The sequence below is a fragment of the Neopelma chrysocephalum genome, unplaced genomic scaffold (genome assembly GCF_003984885.1).
Source record: "Neopelma chrysocephalum unplaced genomic scaffold, ASM398488v2 Primary Assembly neopelma1_23, whole genome shotgun sequence".
NCBI lineage: Eukaryota > Metazoa > Chordata > Aves > Passeriformes > Pipridae > Neopelma > Neopelma chrysocephalum.
The window spans coordinates 1,356,086-1,376,240 of NW_020897691.1; the positions used below are offsets into that span (position 1 = coordinate 1,356,086).

Sequence of the window (20,155 nt, forward strand, 5' to 3'; positions counted from 1 at the left end):
CTCTATGAGGTGTATGACCTTATGAAAGTAAATTTGGGTTACACTTTTGAAGCAATGATCCACAGGGCTATGTTCCTATCAGAACACCCATGATTTAAGTGATTTTCAGCTAATGAAATTCTTGGCCTCATGTCCCACAGCTAGGTGATGTGTTTGGGTAAGGAGAAGGGAAAAAAGTGAAGGTGGGATTTACAGGGCACCATGGAGTGGGACCCTTTGAAGCCCACGAGCTGGTCCAGGGCCATTTGAACCAGCCAATCTGGAGGGCTGAGTGTCCCTAAAGCAAAGGGTGGTCATCTGGGTTTTAGCTGTTCTTTTACATGAATGCTTCTCAGGAATAGAGGTGCTTCATCCAGGTCTCAGGTTTTTTCCTTTTTTTTTTTTTCTCCTTTTTTCTCCCCCACCTTGTAATAGGAAAGAGCATCAGAGAGACAGCCAGCCATAGTTAAGTGATATTAGGATGTCAGTGACCAGGACGCAGCTGTGGCAGGGGCAAGACTGTATGGTCAGGTTGCATCCTGTGTTGTGGAATCACACTCAGTCTGTTGACCTGGGGTTTCCTGGATTTGATTGTCTGATCTGACACTTGTAAACTTTGTAAAACTAAGCATTTTGTGCTTAAGTAGAAGCAGGGGAGGGAGGGGGGCAGGGCATGAGACAGATAGGCCTAGTGCTGTCTCTGTTAATGACTAATTGAAGTAGAATAGCTGCTGCAGGGAAAATGATTCCTTCTAGACTCCTGGCAACATAATGGGTTGCACCTACATCTGGGATGAGTATGAAAAACCTAATTCCAGCTATATATACTGGCAGCCCAGGACCCTTTGTTGAATCAGACCCGTACGTGCACGTGAGTGGCTGGCAGTGGTGCCCCGCACGTGGCCACCAGAAGCCACCTGGTTGGTGAGGCAGGTCCAGAAAGGTTGAGGGTCCCGCTGTGCCTTGGGCCAGGGCATGGCAGCTCCAGGGTCTCAGTGAAGCCTAAGTGTTGGGATTACGTGCCCGAGTTCCTTTGCGCGCGTAGGCACTGTCTCCTATTTAAACACGCATTTATGCTGCAGAATAATAAAAAATAAATTTTAAAAAGTTTGCATTTTCCTACATTTATAAATGTATATTCTTAACTGTGTAACCATCTATAAAGTAGTGACACTTATAAAACTGTCAGCCTGATTACTATGGCAAACCCCAAGTTTGACTAGAGAGGACTTTCCTTCATGAGGCTTTCTTGTCCCTAAAGACCTGAGGCCATTTTTGGTGTGCTTGGTGTCATATCTGTGAAGCAGTTCAGGGAGGCGATCAGATGTGTTTGGCAGTTAAATATGGCAGGAAATTGAAATAGGGAGGAAAAAATCCCTTTGATGTTAAGGCTGTACCACTAATAATTCTTAAAATACAAGGGAAGGAAAGATTGTGTTCCACAGCCAATGGTAACTTATGCATGTGCTGTTACTCTTATTTTTGTTACATTTTATGTGCCGGCTGGAGTAGCTTTATCACTGGGGAACTGTCTTTGCCCTTTTTTTCCCCCTTTGCTAGTGCAATTCTGCAACTACACTGAAGGTAATAGATGTAGAAACTTTTTTCTTGTGTGCATAGCTTATTCTACACTAGATAGCAAAAGATTCAGATAAATTCTTTCTGAAACAGTGTGGTATTTGGAGAGTAACCTTGGATAATGCAAATGCGCAGTTAACCAGAAAAAAAGCCTCCGAGTGTTTTGAGTTCAAAAATTTGAAGCCAAATTCAGGTGTTGCCCATCCCTGAGACTGCTGAATATGTGCAGGCGGAAAAGTCCAGCTTCACCACTTTCAGTGTTGAGAGCCAGGCAGTTGCTTAATGGCTCATCTGTACAAACCAAGGGCTCCTTTCTCTTAAAGGCTTTATCCAGCAACATTTTAAAGGGAAACCAGACCCATGGCAATTCTTCCACATTATGTGGAATATTTCTCAATCATTCTTATGCTTTTCTGATGAATAAGCAGTTGTTGGGACTCTCACTTTTTATATAAAAGTGACAAATACCCTGTAAAATAAAGTTCCTAGGTAGATTCTGGTACTGAGTTTGTAAACAGGAAGGCAGCGTGGTTGTGCAGAACTTGCAAACAGCCCCCTTCTCCCTCCTCCCCCTGCACATGCTTTCCCTTGAATTCAGAAGGACAAAATGAGAACCTAAGAGTCCTATTAGGTTTATTGATATTTCAGTCTGTGAATAATATAGACATGTATGTTCAATTACGAAAATAGATAAAAACATTTTATAAAAATTGTACAAATTATTAAAGTCTACACCACATAATAGCTGTTAAAACTGGCTTGCAAGCCTGGTCTTTTCAGAAAAGTCTCAGCTGTTGTCCTAGAAAGTCTGATAGGCTGGTAAGGCTTCAAAATATTTGTGATTCTGTAGTTAAAACCAAATAGAAACCAGCTGAAATTAGCTAGCAAGTGTGGCTGTTTTCTGCAGAGGTGTCTTTGGGTGAGCCTCAGACAAGTTTCAGCCAGGTGCAGAGCAGACCTGAAAGATAAAAGGAAGAGATGGGTAGTCTGTGTGGCAGTGCCTGTGTTTCTCATTTGTGTCACTTCAGCCTGCAGGCGAGTTCTTAGAAGAGAAATACAGAACTGGTTAAGATTGCAGTAAGGCAGAGTAAACAAGTGCTGTTTCAAAGCCTGTGCTTCCTGTGGGCCTGCTGTCCTTACCTCTTTCTAAGCTCAGAAGTCTTACAGGTAGCAAGAACAAGAGATATCTGATTTCTGAAAAATAGGATCTCCATGAGCTTTCAGTGTGGCTGCTGTTTAGCAGTAAATAACTGAGCTCTTGTTCTGGGGCACGTCTAAGATCCTGCCCCTTTTTCCTTCCAGGAAAGAAGGCGGTGAGTTTGTGCCAGAGAGTGTTTTCTGTGCAGTGTACCCTGTGTGTCTGGTGTGGGCAGCTGTAGCAAAACAGGAAGCTGTTGCCTAGGTGCTGGTAGGAAACCTCTGGTGGGAAGGCTGATTTGCAGTTTTGAAGCTCTTGCATAGCTATTGTTTGTGCTTCCTTGGTAGCACTTGACTGAATTGAGTGAGACATCAAACTATTGGAGCTGGGGGAGCTACCTCGAATTAAGCCACTGGAGTTCTAAAATTGAATTTAAGAGATGTACATGACCTCAGAAATAAAAATAAACTTTCTACTTTGGCTGGTTTTGCATTAGAAGACTAAAGGGTTTGTTTTTTTTTTTTCCCCCTGGTTGGTTAGGCTGAGTTAAAAAAAGAATTTATGAAGCTGCAGTTCATTAAAGAATTAAAAGAATTAAAATCAGTAATATGGTATCCCCCCCCAAAATACATGCACCAACACCACCTGGTACAGTTGTGTCTGCAGCCAGTGCAAGGAAAAATGAACTATGGCAGTGGAAGGCCTTGGGGCTTAAATTCCCTCTCAGTACCTGGTTAGTGACAACAAGAGGAAACCTTCTCTGTGCTGCAGTGACCCCCAGCATAAGAGTACAGGCAGAAGCTTAAAAAGACAATAAAAGACCCCAAACACTCAACTCTGCAGAAATCTCTTGGCAAATGATTTTGTGGGTGTCTTTCCACACCACAGTTACCCAGTGTTAATGCTTTGTGAGATGCAGAACCTCAGCTTGATGGAGGAAGTGGGCAAATCTCCTCCTGACTACAGCCTGGCCTGAACTGCCAACCAAGTGCAAACACTGGCAGTGTCTTGGAGCACCCCACTATACAAGGGCCTCGGTGCTAAAGCAGTTATTTAAGGTGTGCCATCTCTAACTAAATGGGCACAACTGTCATTCTCATGTCCAGGTAATTGGTAAACAAATTGGTTACTGGATAGTCAGGGGCAGAGCCTTTCCAGTCTTAGTTTCTCCTCCTCCCAAGAGTACTTTGGTATTCACCAAGCAGACCTCTCCAGGTTCCTCTGGACATTACCTTCTCACCTCATTGGCATCTGTTTTAACTGGGTGGTTGGGTATTCTTAGGTGTACAAGTTGGAAGAGTCTGTAGGAGTGGAACCACAGACATAATTTAATTTATTGCTGTTAGCTACACTTTGAGGGGAGAGGAGCCACTAGCTTCCTGTTTGGTTAGAAAGCAGAGGTGGCTTCAGTTCCTCAGTCCTCCTTTGGCTGTAAAACCCAGGGTGGAGCTCTCAGGAGGGCCAGGCTTAGCTCCTGGCCTGCGGCCCAGCAGCCAGACACCAGACCTCCCACAGCTGCAGATTCCCAAACGCTGAAGAGCTGAATACCTGAAGTGTCATGTCAGGCCACTCAGACATCAAGCAGAGGTCTATCTTTGTTCCCTCCTATCGTAGTTTAACTTGCATCACCTCTGACTAAAACTCCATCCAAGCAGAGGTGAAGATTTTTATCTCCTTAAAAAACACACAACAATCACCACCACCAACGCCTGCCTGTGGAATGTCACTGGCACAAACACCCAGCAGAGGCACTATCTTTGTGCATTAAGACTACACTAAAAACAAAAGCTCTTTCCCCAGTAAGCTGAGCAGTCTTCAGGTCTCCTGAAGAACAGTTGAGGGCCGTGTAAGGATCAGCCTGAATCACTTTTGACATCGGCGATGGATGAGCTACCTGTTTGCTAGACACAAGGCTCCCCTTCTGTAACATACAATGAAAAAACCAAGCAAACGGGGCACTTGGGACCTCATTGAAAATTCCTGCTGACATAAAAAAGCAAAGAAAACCACTGCCCCAGAACATCTGTAATTCTGACAGTACCTCCTGCTGAGCGACTGGGGTGAGGATGGGAACATAGGGACGGGTGAGTGTATTTTAACTTCCTTTTAGAAGAAAAGTGGTCTGTTCACAAACACGCTCGCTGTGAAAGAGACATCTGTAATGAGGGAGGAGAGAGTTCAGTGGCTCGGTCACACAGAGAGCGCAGGGATAGTGCAGGTTCCTGCCAGGGAGAGGCTGGCTTGCAGAAGATCTTTGGGGGGAAGGCAGAGCAGCAGCACAAGACGACAGCGCTAGCTGGAGTTAATTCTCAAGGTCCAAATCCTACCTGTCTGTGCTCTCAGTGGCTCAGCTGGCCAGCAACCCCTTCTGGCAGCCACAGTCTGTGAGGGGATTGTCCACTGGGACAAACACTGATTTCTGTCAAACTGATAGACACCAAGGCACATCCTGCAAGTGAGAGGCATCCCAGCTTTCACAAACATACCTGGTGGGCGGTGCTGAGGTTTCCAGCAATCTCAGTTTAGATATTTGTTTGCTCTACTATGCACATTTATTTAGTCTTCTGTATTTAGTACCTATGTACGAGGGGAGCTAAGTATCTGTTATCCTCCTGCCTTGAGGGGTGAGTTCCAATGCACAAGAGACTTTCAAAGGCAGAAATTCTGAACTGGAGTCTTCTGAAAATATTCAAAATGAGAGGTGTAAATCCCAAATTAAACTTTTGACTACCTTTACATGGTCTGGAATATGTTATGCTGTCTCCCATTATACAGTATTAGTGCCACCTAGTAGATATTAGTGTAGTGGCCTGATACAGAGCCCATGCTGTAAGATCAGGCCACATTATCACACTAGTCCTTTTTGACTCTGTGAAAATGAAAATCACAATGTGAGCATCTTCATCATGTCATAGGTAGGTGGTTATTCTGAAATAACACTGAGCTTCTTTCAGTAATAGGAGATTTAATATCATTGTCTTAAAAGTATGTAATTCCCTGTTGAGAATGAGAAATATGTTTTCAAAAGCTGGTTACTCCTTCAACAAGGATTCTAAAAGCCTTTTAGCTCATGTGGCCTGTAAGGGAATGCAGTATTGTAGCAGGATCAGGTACTTCTTTTATGATGACTTTTTTCAATCACTTGAAAACCCAGCATTTCCCTCACAATGTCAAATGAATTTTCCATGAAAAACAGACTCTCAACACACCAAAATGTAGCTGGATTTAAAGACATTCTTTTCTTTCTTTCTGTTTGTCTGTCTTTCCTCTCATACAGCAAACACTAACACTAGAAATAAAAATTACAGTGGAAGTAACCCAACTTCTGAAAACAAATCCTGTCAAGGCTCAGGGTTTGTCAGTGTTCATTGATTTTTTTTTCTTTCCTGTAGGTTAGCTAGATTCAAATAAATGATCCAATTTTAAATTTTGGGGCTTTTAAATTAAGTAACTCTTACAAAGCAGTAGGAACTATATTGCAGTACTGTGACTCAGACAGCACTGCTGCAAATACAATTATTTAGATAATGTTTCTTTCTATGTGACACTAATTGTTATGATTTATTACAAAACAAATTGTAGCCTTTCTGAAGAAAGAGGTGATTCAAGCTTTCTCAGAAGGAAAATACTGGAAGCAACAAAACTAACCAATTCCAAATCAAAAGACAAATACCCAGTGACTATCCAGATCAAAAAGTACCTATAGTAAAATCTGAGATCTTCTAGAAGTTCCCACCTTTCTAAGAGTTGTATGTCTCTCTTGCCCTTCAATCTTTAATTGCTCAAATCTTTAAGATTTTTTTTTAATTCTGTTAGGTAAACCTGTCTTTGCTGTAGAGGGCTTGTCCTTAAATTTTTAAGTGCTAAAAAAACAAAACAAACCACCAAAGCACAAAAAGCTCCAAGAATTTCAAACCCAAAAATGTTTCAAACACTTCCTTTTTCCTTTTGTCTTGAAGTGTTCGCCAGATTCAACTCACATCTGCAAATAGTTTTAGTCCTCCTTTCCTCTCCTTCCCACCCCATATATAGAATATAGAAAAAAAATACCTACTTCTGCTCATTTCTTTTCATCCATCCAGGTTTTTACTTGATTCCATCTGTGTCCTGTTTGAGATCTGCATCCCGTTTTTTTTCCTGAAATATACAACTTAAGTTACTGGTGGCTTATGTTCCAAGATACAACAGCACAGTTAGGTTAATGTATTTTATGTAATCTTTAAAAGATTAGGTAATGATTGGTTTCTTTTACCTTCCCCCCCACCAAAAAAAAAAAAAAAAAAAAATTAATTGATTATAAAGGAAAGCTGTTGGACAATACAGTAAAATGTGGAATATGAGGTCACTTTCACCTTTGATCAACACTGAATCTGTAATTGTTTGATTTTAATATTTATTTCTATACTAACTACATGCATCTTTCTGTAGTTAAGAGCTTCCATTTATGGTGAACTATCCTTTAGTTTTCTTAAAACAATTGTTTGATATTCCAGGCAGCTCTCTTGGGCTGAATTCCAGTTCCCAGAGAACCACCACTACTTTAAATAGCTGCAAATAGATTTTTAGGGCTCATTTTTAATAATTTTTTTATCATTCTTCTGAATGTTCTCAACTTAAAAAGTATCCTCTGGAGCACAATTAACTTGTAATGAACATAAAGAAGGCAGCTTTTGCCAGTCAAGTCTTGATAGCAGCATAATATCTGAATGATTTTTTCCTCTTTTGTATGATTTTTGTACTTCTGCCCAACTTCATAAAAGTACACTCACTTCCAGAAAAAACAGAATATCAATAACAAAATCCCTGTGGACCATGTAAAGGCTGTTCATATTACTAATAGTGCTTTCCATAAAACAGAAATCGTAATTTCTTTTCTGAACCACCTTCTTAACCTGTCTTATAGACAGAACACTATGGTTGCCCTAAAATTTGCCAGTAGTTCCTACATGCTGATAACCTTACACTATCATGAGCCACTGAGTTTGTCTACTACAACAGGAAGTCCTGTAAAACTGAACACACGGACATGATTAGAGGCTTAACAAAGTACAGATTGTATTTCCTAGGTTAAACATTTACTGAATTCTACAGGTAAAAAGTCTACAAAAAATAGCGTGATTTAAATATTTTAAAGTTCTAAGATGATTCATGTTCTGTTTACTGCTCGGTGTGCCACTAGACTAAATTTCCTACATTGAATGTCCTTTGTTACCTCAGTAACAGTAACCTCCAGTTATCCTGGGCAAACTCACTATCATTAGTTTGCAAGTTAGGAAGCACTGTGATATTGCTGAATTAGTGCATTTACTCATCAGCCACAAAGCAAGAGTTCCATTATCTGCTAGTTTAGTGAAAACCTCATCCTGTGCTTGTTAGTTCTCCTTTTTCGGAAAAAAAGTAAAAGAAAGCCAAAGAAAAAGCCCAACCCTGCAGCCCTCTCCCTTATTCCCAAAGCACTGACTGACTGAAGAATAGTGACCAAAACAAAGAAAGCAAGAGCAGCCCCTAAGTAGCCATAGCTTCCTACGGACCACTGGAAGCAGGAATCAGTCCTGCCAGAGAAGCAGTGCAGTGATTAGTGCTAAGGCAAGACTGATTAGACATTACCATCTTACATTTAAGTGAGTGAATCATAAAATATCCCAAGTTGGAAGGGACCCACTAGGATCATCAAAGTCCAACTCCTGGCCCTGCATATGACAGTCCCAAAAATCTCACCAAGAACAGTCATGGAGCAGCAGGAAAAATAAATGACTTTTAAAAATAAGGAGAAAAGAAAATTACAAAGTGATAAGGGGGACTTAAGTCTGACAAATGGCAGCAAAAAACTCAAAGAAATTATCAACATCAAGTTACTGTTTAAACATTAATGCTGGTAAAGATCAGGTTTCCCTTTTCTCTGAAAAAGGAACACAAAATCTTCAGATAAGAAGGCTAGGAACTGTCACTGAGAATAACTTCTGTGTTTTTATTGTCACTTCAAAACATTTTCTTCATTTAGTTTAGGTTTAAGTGAGACTCAGGTTCAGCTACCAGTCTCTTTCCAGTTGCATGAGTTTTTACTTTATTTTTTTTTATAAGGTAATGCTGTATTTAAAAGTGACAGCAACAAAATCCAGCAGCTGAAATGACACTGCTGGCAGATCTCTCTGCTAAAGCTGCAGAATATTCCCCTCAGACTTGCTTTTCTTCTGGCACAGTACCTGTGTTCGCAGAAACTGCACCTCTTCTGTAAGCAGCTGCTTCTCTTTGAAGAGCTGATTCTGTTTGTTGAGCAGCTCCACTAACTGCTGGGCAGTGGCCTGACAGTGCTTGTCAAGCTGCTGTAACCTGGAAAAAAATAGATAAAAGGGTTGCAGAGCATCTGAAGTTGGAGTTCACAGTAGAAGCTTTGATGTTTGCACTGGCGGGTGCAGCTCCCAGAGGCCAGAGTCCAGGCTGGTGGTTGGGCTGAGACTGAAGTATTACTCCTAGGAGTAATGGGCATTCAGTGTATTTTCACACTTTAAACAAGCACTTTTAAAGGTTTGCTCTTTTAACTTAGAAGCCTTATGAGGACACGACAGCAAATTTGCTGCAAGACTGCAGGATTGCATCTTGACACCCGTAGCTAAGCAAGCTACACACTCTGTAGTTGCTTCAACAACTGTCTTCCTGAAACACACACAGTAGCCCAGATCATAAATCCAAATACCCAAACTCCCTGACAAACTGGACCTGAAGTGACAAAAACTTATGTTTTCTGTCTACTGCTCTTTGCTGGTTAATGTCCAAAACTCATTACAGAATACGTTTATTTCAAGTAAGCATAGTGTTAATTAAGCACATCAGCATAGATCTTTTATTAGTGTAACAGGCATTCCTGGGGAAAGATGTAAAGAGTCTATTACTCCAAAGGTCCTCCTCATCAGGGGCTGCAAAACAGAGGGAACAAGCTGGCAGTATCAGAAAAAGCATGCAGAGGCCTTCTGCTTACAGTGGGAAAATAAGTGCCTAAGATGGGACAATGCTGCTGTAAGACAGGACAAGCACACATTTACTTCTTTAATCACAAAAATCGGTATCACTTATTATGTCTGCAGTGACTGCTTATTACTCCTGGCACCCAGGGAGAATTAATTTCCACTCATGTAAATTCTACATCTAAACATTTTTTACTAGATAATCACAGGTAGCCCGTGCAAATTTCACAAGTATTACTGGACACAAGCCATAGCACACACTATTGTGAAGCTCTGTGTCCTTTCAAATCATGGAAGGGGTGATTGGGATAAACTACTGTAAACAAAAAGTCTTTAATTAGGGCAATACTACTCAGTTACACTTTTCTGTTTGTAACTTCACCACATACTGTGTTACATTTAAACTGTCCCCTTGAGCAGAGGGAGAAAGATGACACAGGCACTGAGCTGGGTTTGACTAGCAGGCCAGAACTTTTATCATCTGTATCTCCAGTGCTTGAGTACAGGTTTAATAACATTCCAATCTACAATTCTGGGCCATGATGGATGAAAAGGGAGCAGTTCTAGTCAGTGCAGATCTGGATCTGTGAATTCCCAAATTCTGTCTGCCAGTCTGCTCTCCTAAAATTGCTGCCAAGCTGGCCCTTGGTCCACACACTGGGACTCCCAGCCTGCTCTGGTGCATTTAGCTCCTGAGGACAGGCTCTGGGCCCTCTCACAGTATCTGCTATTATGTGTGACATGTGCAGCACAGCCACACATTCCCATATGCATTGTATCTGGCCTGCCTGCTGATCTTGTAAATGATTCAAGATGAGAAATGAACAGCTCCACCCACATTCACTGTACTTCCCATATGTTACAAATGCACATCGATGCCTGCCATCATTTTTACAACTGGGTGACAGAACCTTCTGCACATTTTGCTAATACAAGTGAGGGAGGTTGCACGGTCGCCACGCTCACTTTGGCAACACCACCTATCACGCAACCATGTACTGTGTCCTGAGCATGAGTAACCACTGCGTCCTTGCCCTCCGCTCTAAAAGAGATCATTTTTCCACCAAAGTGGCAAGATCTGTCCAGTTGGGATGGCATGCGGCTGCTCTCCCTTGGCCTGGGAGTGTTGATGGACAGGGACTGACTCCACACTCAGTCATTTTACTTCAAGAAACAAGATGAAGACATGTAGCTCTTGAACCATGTTATGTTTGGACTCCTACAGGACAGCCTGGCACTAAGGAGTAAACTTCCATTTAGTAGAAATAATAATTCAAATAATAGTTCAAATAATTTCCCACTAGCCACTTTAAACCAAAGTTCTTACTTTTATATGGAGGCAAGAAAGAGACAGTTTCATGAGACAAGTGGTTCCACAGAAGGAGAACACAACTGAGGCATCACAAGCTGCAATGAATGCTTCAAGGTAAATGTTTTAATCTGATTCTCAGTATTCTCAGAGCTTGTATGCAGCTTTATGTTAGTATGGCTACAAGCTACCTTACTTCTTTGTGCAGCTACAATCTGAAGAAGACATCTCTCACTTCACACAGCAGTAAAATTTGGATCTGAGACAAGACTATACAAGCCTATCAAGAAATGAAGTGAAAAGGGACAGATAGGATTTTTTTATATTTTGACAGCTGTGGCTAGACAATCACTGCAAGACCCTGCAGAAACTAGGTGAAACATCCAACACAAAGCACAGCTTTGGCACCAAGGTGAATTCTACCAGCAGAATAAATTTCCATTGCAACCAACAACACAAAGCTGTACTAGCATCCACGATGTTACACTTCAGCCATCCCCTTATCTTATCTACAGATAAAAGCTTCCTTCTTTTCTTTAAGGACACATTGCTAAACCAGGGGCACCCACAAGACTCTGGCTGCAAGCTCCCTGCCCTGGGGGACTAAGGTCCATTAATCTGTAGGCAATCAGCAATGAAGGAAAAAGCTGATACAACCTGTCAGCCTTCCTCTAGGTTTTAATGTTGATTTGAAAGAAATGAATATGCAAGGATCTGTGGACAGTGCCTATTCACCCTGCAATGGGGATCAGTCAGTCCTTGACATAGTAGAGGCATTAAAAGGTTATTTACTTTTTCAGCATAGTCAGGTTACTGATGTAAAACGTTTTCACTTTACTCCATGGAGCTGGATTTGCTGAAATGGCGTGATTGGATTGCAGCAACCTGCAGCAGCTAAATCACTAAATCCAATAATCATGCTGCATTTACTGGCACACATCTTAATTAGGTTTTAATACAAGTAATCTGATAACTACTCCTGGCCAGCCCAAGTGGAGCTGTCAGAGCTGAAAGGGCTGTTGTTGAGCAGCTCGGCCGGCACACTGCTGCGGCTGCCTCCCTGCTGACCCTGCCGAAGCCCCTCATCTGCCAGTTGCCACGGTAACACAGCCCAGCCCATCACCTGAACAGTGGGTGCCGTGGCTGTTGGGCACCTCATGGCAAGGTCTGGGGCACTGGCCACCCACAGGGGCTAAACCTCTGTGGGCAAGGGGATGCCAGAGCGTTGCTCCTGCTGCCCCCCAAAATTACGAGAACTCAACACCATGAGAATATGTTACTGTGCAGAAAACTGCCTTTAAAAAGCATTTCCCTTGTCAGGGCAAGAGTATCAAGCTATGAGTTTCTAAGGTTGCTCCTGCATTGCTTGTTTGCCTGTAGGTAGATACAGTGATCAGAGGTGGCTTCTGGTTCTGAGTGGGAAAACCAAGGGCCATGTTGCAGACCTCTGCCATGCTGCAGGGATGCAACTGAAGGGGGCTGTGCCCCAAGGTGAAGGCAGTGCCACATTTTGTAATCAGACATTTGCGAATCTCAAATATTTTTAACATACTGTGAGTTCGAAAAGCACATGCAGGTTTAAGAACAAGTTTGTTACAAAAGGAGGGAGCAAGTCAATTAGAAAAGAAAGCTAACCCCAGCAAACTTTCTATCAGCAAACCTCTACCTGCTTTTATAATTTTTTTTCAGAACATTGTACAAATCTAATAGCACACGATAGGAAGTGTTTAAGTTTTGGTACTTAACAGATAGTTGTACTACAACCCATTAAAGGATATTAAATTTGTATACTCAAGTAGTCAAGAGTTAGAAAACGCCAGAAACAAAGGCTTTCTATGCAACTCCTTCCCACCCTGGCTCCCAGCTCCACTGCTGTTCCCCTGCCCAGCCTTGCTCATCTCCTCCTCAGGCAATTATCCACCACAGTCCTGGTAAACAGTTTCAGTCTAAACCACAATTTTTGGCAAGCCTAATGAAATCACAAAGAACTTCAGCACTGCCTTATAATAAGCAGCATCACACATCCTTAAATACAAACTCTGATGATCACACTTAGTTCCTGACACAGATAGAGCAGGCACTGCCTAATGTCATATCCTGCTACATACAAAGCAATGATCAGGCTTTGCTTTGTCTATGATGACCTTGGAAATCCAGACTTGCTGCCATGCAAAGAGTTAAGGTGTATGGCTGGTGCTTGTGGTGTGCCCCAGCTGCTGTCACTCCCCACTCCTCTTGCAGGGTTGGCAGCATGGGTCCCCTCTGCTTTCCATGGTCTTAAGCTCTGCCAGGGGAGGTTTAGGTTAGATATTAGGAAGAAAGTCTTTACAGAGAGGGTAATCAGGCACTGGAATGGGCTGCCCAGGGAAGTGGTGGATTCTCCGTCTCTGGAGGTTTTTAAGATGAGACTGGATATGGCACTTAGTGCCATGGTCTAGTAACCACGGTGGCAGTGGATCAAGGGTTGGACTTGATGACCTCAGAGGTCCCTTCCAACCCATCTGATTCTATGATTCCACCTCAATTCTGCTACTTTTCTGTCTTCCCTTTTCATAGCAGAAGTAATGTTGTCATTTTCTTCAAGGCAGAAAAATTTATGTTCACTGCCTCTTTGTATCTTGAATCAGCTCTGTGGACAATTAGGTCACTGAAACCAATAGTAAAATTAGTTCTCATATGAGCAACCTGCATCTTCAGTGTGGCTTACAGCATCAGCAAAATCACACAGTAAATTTTGAGGCAGGAAAATTAGAGTCTATAATTTTAGAAATGCCAACAAATAGCAAATTGAACCCCAAAGTTTCACTAGTGTCCTAAATTACTATTTACTTTATATCTTGACCCATATATCAAGGCCTTGAGACAACTTTAAGAGATAAGCATCTCAGAGAAGTCCCCAGATACTCTCAGAATTTAAACATCTACACAATTAACTCAGCTCTGTTCTCTCATCTACTTTCAAAAGCAAAACACTATGATCCACCTTTCTCATGTTAATGAACTAAAAAAAGCATAAGAGAAAAAACACAGAGACCAAAAAGCCACGCCATAAGTGAGTAGAAACTAAGGGTAGTGAATAAGCCTCCTTGTTTCTGTCACACTGGAAGTCCTGACTTCTAACAGGATGCAAGTAGACAGATCAGGGCATATTAAAAGTTTCTGTGGAATTCCCCACCCTCTGGAATTTCTATTAGAATTCTGTTGCCACATAAATGGCCAAGACACTAATTTGTTCAGGCGGAGAAGATCTATATCACTTCTAGCTTAGTAAGGTAAGCACTTGCCCATGCTACAGGCAGAACAAACTCATCCAACTTATGTTAACAGATGATAACTGGAAGTTAATATCCCTTGCACAGTTTGGAATCAGACATCTAAGAAGAAAATGTCCACATTTCACCATGAACCCCTCGACCTAGGTGGCTTTGTATAACTCAACCTTTTCTTTTTTTTTTAATATCTATTGGGTAATGTCTAAATTTCCTTTTACTAAAGGCACTCTCAATTTTTCCACATTAAGAGTCTATAGTATATCATCTTCAATAAGATAACAATCTTTGCATGCCACAACAATGATTATAAATAGGGTTTAATTAAAAGTTTACATAGAACAGTAGCTTCCCCTTTGTTTCAGGTGTCATCACTGACTAATAGAATGTATCTTCTCTTTCTCAGCTGGCCCAACAGGTTAAACAAATAGATCACATAGGAAACCTGAGCCTGGATCTATTCCTGGGCTTCTAATAGCTTATGTCTAACATGCTGAAGAGAGAATGTTAGCAGCCTGCTCTTTAGTAGGGGGGTGTAGCAGCTGGGCTTAGCTGCTGTGATGGCCACTTTTAGACCTCCTGGGTTTTGACAGGAAAGAAACAGTGAAAGAGAATGGATGGCAGGCTGGAAGAGATATGGGTGAAAGCTTCACCGATGTCTGTTTGTGTCTGAATCCCTTGGCTGAAGATGAGGCTTTTCCTCCTTTAAAGGAATACAAAATAGTAAGATCTGTGATAGGAATATGAACTCTGGATCAGGTTTGCTCTGGAGAAAAAGTAATTCTGGTTACTATTTTCTGCCTTTAGTTGATAAGTATTAAGTAAAACAATTCTCCAAATCATTCAGACTATTAATTTAGAATGCTGTAAAATACCTTAGGAAAAAAAAAAGGAGGGGGGAAGGGGTTGAAGCAGACAATGTTATAGAAATGTATTGAATCTTACAGTCAGACTCTATTTTTTTTTTTTTTTTTAAAGATGTTCACCTCTTTGATTTTATGTGCCAGACAGAACAGATTTTGCGCATTTCTCAATCAGGAAACAGAGTCTTGATAATGGTAACAGACACATCATATTAAGGTTTCAAAAGTGGCCTCCTCATGTTTATAAGATATATTATACATATTTGTATTACTAAAATAATTTTTCTTGTGTTTGTCTTACTAGTTGCAACAATTTTTGTGGCTGGTTTACTTTTTATAAATGTATGCTTCATTTTCCTCACTGCTTACTCTGATTCCTCTTATTTCTTTTATTAACAGACAAACTTGAACCTTTACAAACTGCTCATTGGTGTCCACATAAAGCAATCACTGCATTTGAGTCAGAGACACTGAGAATTTTTAATGCAATCCACCCAATCTGAACTCTTTCCTTCACAAACACTTTGCCTTTAAAAAGAAATTCCCAGCATGAACCTCATCAGAAGCGACATGTAACAGACAGTACATGTGGTGTTTGGGCAGGCAACAGAGAATTGAAAAAGAAGTCTTCACTTTTTCTATCCCATGGCATGTGCAGAATGTACATGTGGCCCAAGCTGACATCAGGCATTTGAAGCAAAAAACCTGCTAAAAGCATCAGCTTCTGTTAATTTACTTTGTCAGATATTGTCTTAATTAAAAAAAACTACTGCTAGAAAGGGTAGTGCAGCTGAGCTACAACTGCTTCAGTTGTTCTGACAGTCCCAATTGCAGGCTAACAGAACAGCTTTGAGTTCAGTCCTGCTGTCCTCACTGAGCCCAGATCCTGGCTGCAACCACCAGGGACTGCAGGCACTGAGGTACAGAGCATACAGCTTCTGTTTATGTATCTAGCCATTAGTACCTGTGTTTGAAAGGTAAAATGTTTCTCACTAGTGACCTTGCATACAAGAGGTCAGTAGTGCTGGATACAGTTCTTCTCATTTGGTTATCTACAAGGGATTCTTCCCAGTTTAAGATCTATCTAACATAGTCCTTCAAAACTATTCTTCAGCATAAGACCCAAGGCTGCTGTACTGTATAAATTGACCATTACAAAAATAAGCTCTAAAAATATCAGTGTTAAATATCTATGTAGGCGTCACTCATTAGCTGCTTTGCTTAAACCCCCTTACCCTTATTTTCCACACTAGAGGTACAAATATGCCCCTCTTTCCAGTTCATTTCAAACAAATGATTTTGCCTATAAGCTCTGGCAGGCGACACACATTTGCTTATTTTTCAGGGTTCACACATGGTTATTGTGGTTTGCATAAATTACAATCAAACTAATGATAGTTGTAAGATTTGTATGGAGTATAGTTTTATGTTTGTGACATAGAAAAGGAGGAATATGACTTTATATTGATGACAGACATAATTTTTCTGTGCAGCATATTCAGATAGACGTTTTACATACAAGGCCCATTGCTCTCTCCACACAGAGCAGATTGCTTCCATTTGTGAACTTACCCCAGGTTTGGCCTACTCCCCTACAAATACAGTTCTTTTTCCAAACTCACTCTGCCTAGGAAACAAAAAGAAGAATAGGGGATACATACTGAGTAAGGATCTAGAGAAATAGCTGGGAGAGAGGTTAAGGTGGGCAGAGGAGCTAAGGATGTGCGTGAGAGGTAAGAGAGATCTGGGCTCAGATATGCACAGATATACCCAAGGGACCTGAACAGACTTCAGCCTCTGTTTGCACTGGTTGGCCAAGCAAGCTCCCACCTCACAGGGAGCTGCTGCTGTCACGCAACACAGCACTTTGGACCAGGGCTGTACCCACTTGGGACCAGCCCCAGTCTCCCCACATTCCCCAGTACACTCACAAACCAGTTTTGCGGAGGCTGAAGGGAGTCACAGTATCAAGGAAACAGGAGCGGGGGGGATGTAATGTGGTAGAGCAAACATAGGGGAGATGATGAGATATTTTTGCATTGAGAAGGGCTGAGGGGAAATAAGTTTCATCCTGAGAAACCAGAAGTTTTTTAGAAAAATGAGAAAAGATGGAGGATCTGAGCAGTATTGCCAGCCTACCTTCATGGAGCTCAGCTCTTGTGATTACGGAGTCCATTGAGTGTTTTGTTTTGGGCTATATTATGAATAGGAAACTGCATGTGAAGTTGAAACCTGCAATTGCTTAGCAGCACTGAAGGGAAGCATTTCACAGAAAATACACCTTAAAAATGTATTAGTACATTATAGACAGTATTACACTCTCCGTAAGAGAGTGGCTATATCATAATGTATAGGTGTATTAGTCTAACTGCGCTCTAAATTTACTGCAAGGTGAACTTCATCATTGCTATGAAATAGAGGAATTTTATTGCTGCTTTAGAGGCAAATATCATTACAGTTATCTTCAGAAAAACCATTAACCCCTCCACAATAAGGAATCTGACTGCAACCAGGCAGTTTGGAGATGAGTATCAATACACCCAGATCACAGCCAGTGTGAAAAGTCGCTTATGCCTTTCTGGTGACAGCAGCATAGCTTGCAGATGAGAATAGCAGCTCTAGTGTCCCTGCAATAGCAGCACAGTGCTGCCAGGAGTACCACACAAAACAAGCACAAAGGTGGCTCTAGCCTGGCTCTCCCATGTCAGTTTGGCACATCAGTAAGCACTTACTGGACTCTGCACAGACATCTCAACGTGGTAAGACTACCCGCACCTTCCAGCAGAAGGATTCATTCTGTCCATAACTGTGCACATGCAAGCACACTCTTCTGTTGCCACCGCATGTTAAATATGGGAAAAAATTCCAGCAAAACTATCAGTCTTTTCTTTGCTATAACTTGAAATAAATGTTAATAACTTTCTTGACACATTTTCAATGTAACTATAAGAGAAGAATATATTAAAAGGTCTTGCTTAGTTTGGTTAGGTAAAGTATGCTTTTCTCATACTACTTCCCCATGTTCTCATCTTTCAGTGGTAAGCAATGGTAACAGTTTTATGAAACAGACATTTCAACAGGAAGGCTTAGAAGCCTTGTTACACTTTTGGAAGCTGAACATTCTCACTTACATAAATGAAAATTAAGTGCCTTAAATCACTAGTAGTAAATTAAGAAAACAAAGCTGTGTCTCTTTGTTAAAAAATACAACCATGAGTTTTGTTCTTCTAAGTAGGGATATGGAAGATGAACATATATGCAAAATGAGAAGCAAGAGATCCATCTACTACTATTAGGCAATTACTTGTTTCTGTAGACTTGGTAACCACCACTGATACTGCTGCCACAGCACAAATACATCATTACTCAAAATTCCTACCTGGAAAACCTACCCAGAGAAATGCACATTTCTGAATGAAATGCACACTTTTTGCTAATATGCACCACCATGTTGGCGAACTTGCACACTAACACGGCTCAGAAAGCAGCCTGGGCTTCTGAAAGGCTGTGAAAGCTCAGCAGGTGCCCCAAGAGAGCCCAAGGTCCCCACTGGGGCTCACTGGTCCAACTCAACTACACCTCAGCAGCCATCACAAGAGCCTTCCAGATTCATGCTGGTGGTCTTGGCACCACTCGTGGTGGACAACTGTCCACCTCACACCTGGCTCAGCCTTGGCTGAGACAAGGTAATGAACAGGCCGACAAAACGAACCCAAGCCTCCCTCCCAAGGGACGCTACTTTTGATCAGTGTTGAGCAACATATGTAGGCTTGAGCAGGGGGCATGCAGGCAGCTTAGGAAAAAGTGGGCACTGCTGTAACTAAACTGCAGATTAAGCTGAGGACTGCTGTTTCCTAAGCTCCAGATAAGGAGCCTTCTGGAGAGTTTGAAAAACCTTAAAGTGAAAATAAGAGCAGTAATTGTACTTTTAAATTACTGTGGATCTAGGCTATGTTAGAGTAGTATTTGTCTCAGTTTAAGATAGTGTCCTAGTTTTCTTTTTCAGCAAAGATCCTCAGTAGGAAGATGCTTCTGCAGTTAGTGGTTTGTCTCTAATGTCTCTGAAACCATAACAGTACCTGCTCAGCAAGTATTTACCTACAAATGAATGTTTGGGCATCCCTCATGTTATCTCCTTACATAAAAATCATGATATTGAGATCATAATGTACTTAAAATCTCTTCAAATAAAATAAACCTAATTTTATTAAACTTCTGTACTGCAACATCAGATTTTTAATTTCCTTTGAAACAAATGGTATCAAGGAGAGAAACCTGCATTTATAGGTCTTCTAAGAGGCCTGATTTCATTGAGACATACAGAGGAATTTAGAGTTCTATGTGACAATAGAGAAATGATTAAAACCTATTTCTGTTACAGATCTCGATACAGTAGCTTTTTGTACCCCAATCCAGAATAACTCCCATGAGCTGTAATGTGAACTATAGACTCCTGTAAAGCCAACAAAACCCCACAAAATGCCCAATTCTGCTAAAAACAAAAGGAGTTTTCCCTTTAATAGGGGCAGGCCCCTTGTTTGCATAAAGAACAACTTGTCAAATAGAATACAAATGCCAAGCTGGTACGTTATAGCCACAAGCACAATAGCCCCAATCTTGATTTTAACTAAGTAAATCCTAGAGAAAGCAGTTTTCCCCCAAAATCTGGGCATCAGCTACAAATTCAATGAACTGATGTCTCAAAGTGTTCACGAAGGATGTGGGAAATTTGCAGAAGGGCATGAACGTTTAATTTCAAAGAGATGGAAACTGTATGTTTTCATAATAAAAAATGAAAGTGTGAAAAAATCCTAACGAGACAATAGCTTTCTTTCAAGTATAAAGTTCAGAATTGCATCTCCCAAGTTTCCTGCATGTTAAAAGAACACAAAACAACGATCTAAAAATCCTTCACAGAAAACCAACAAGCAAGGATGAAGCAGTACTCGCCTGGGGGCCAATTGCCTCTCCAGCAGCGGTAAGGCTGTTACTAGGCTTGCAGTACCATTTGTTCCATTACACAATCTCCTGAAGCCTTTTACAGAGAGCTAAAACAA

General features: G+C 41.3%; 1 protein-coding gene across 5 annotated transcripts in view; it reads right to left on the reverse strand.

Annotated features, from left to right (window-relative positions):
* Positions 1 to 2,173: 2,173 nt before the first annotated feature.
* The window catches only part of SDCCAG8 (serologically defined colon cancer antigen 8), a 108,028-nt gene continuing 90,046 nt past the window's right edge, over positions 2,174 to 20,155 (reverse strand). For 3 of the 5 annotated variants that reach the window (XM_027683951.1, XM_027683931.1, XM_027683944.1), the window contains 3 exons: positions 8,899 to 9,025; positions 6,750 to 6,832; positions 2,174 to 2,515 (listed from right to left, as the gene is read on the reverse strand). In XM_027683951.1, coding sequence (XP_027539752.1) covers positions 6,782 to 6,832; positions 8,899 to 9,025 — 178 coding nt within the window. In that variant the 3' untranslated portion in view covers positions 2,174 to 2,515; positions 6,750 to 6,781. Of the gene's footprint in view, positions 2,516 to 4,736; positions 4,852 to 6,749; positions 6,833 to 8,898; positions 9,026 to 20,155 lie in introns of those variants that run through there. The other 2 variants (XR_003534307.1, XM_027683970.1) reach the window with 2 other exon arrangements.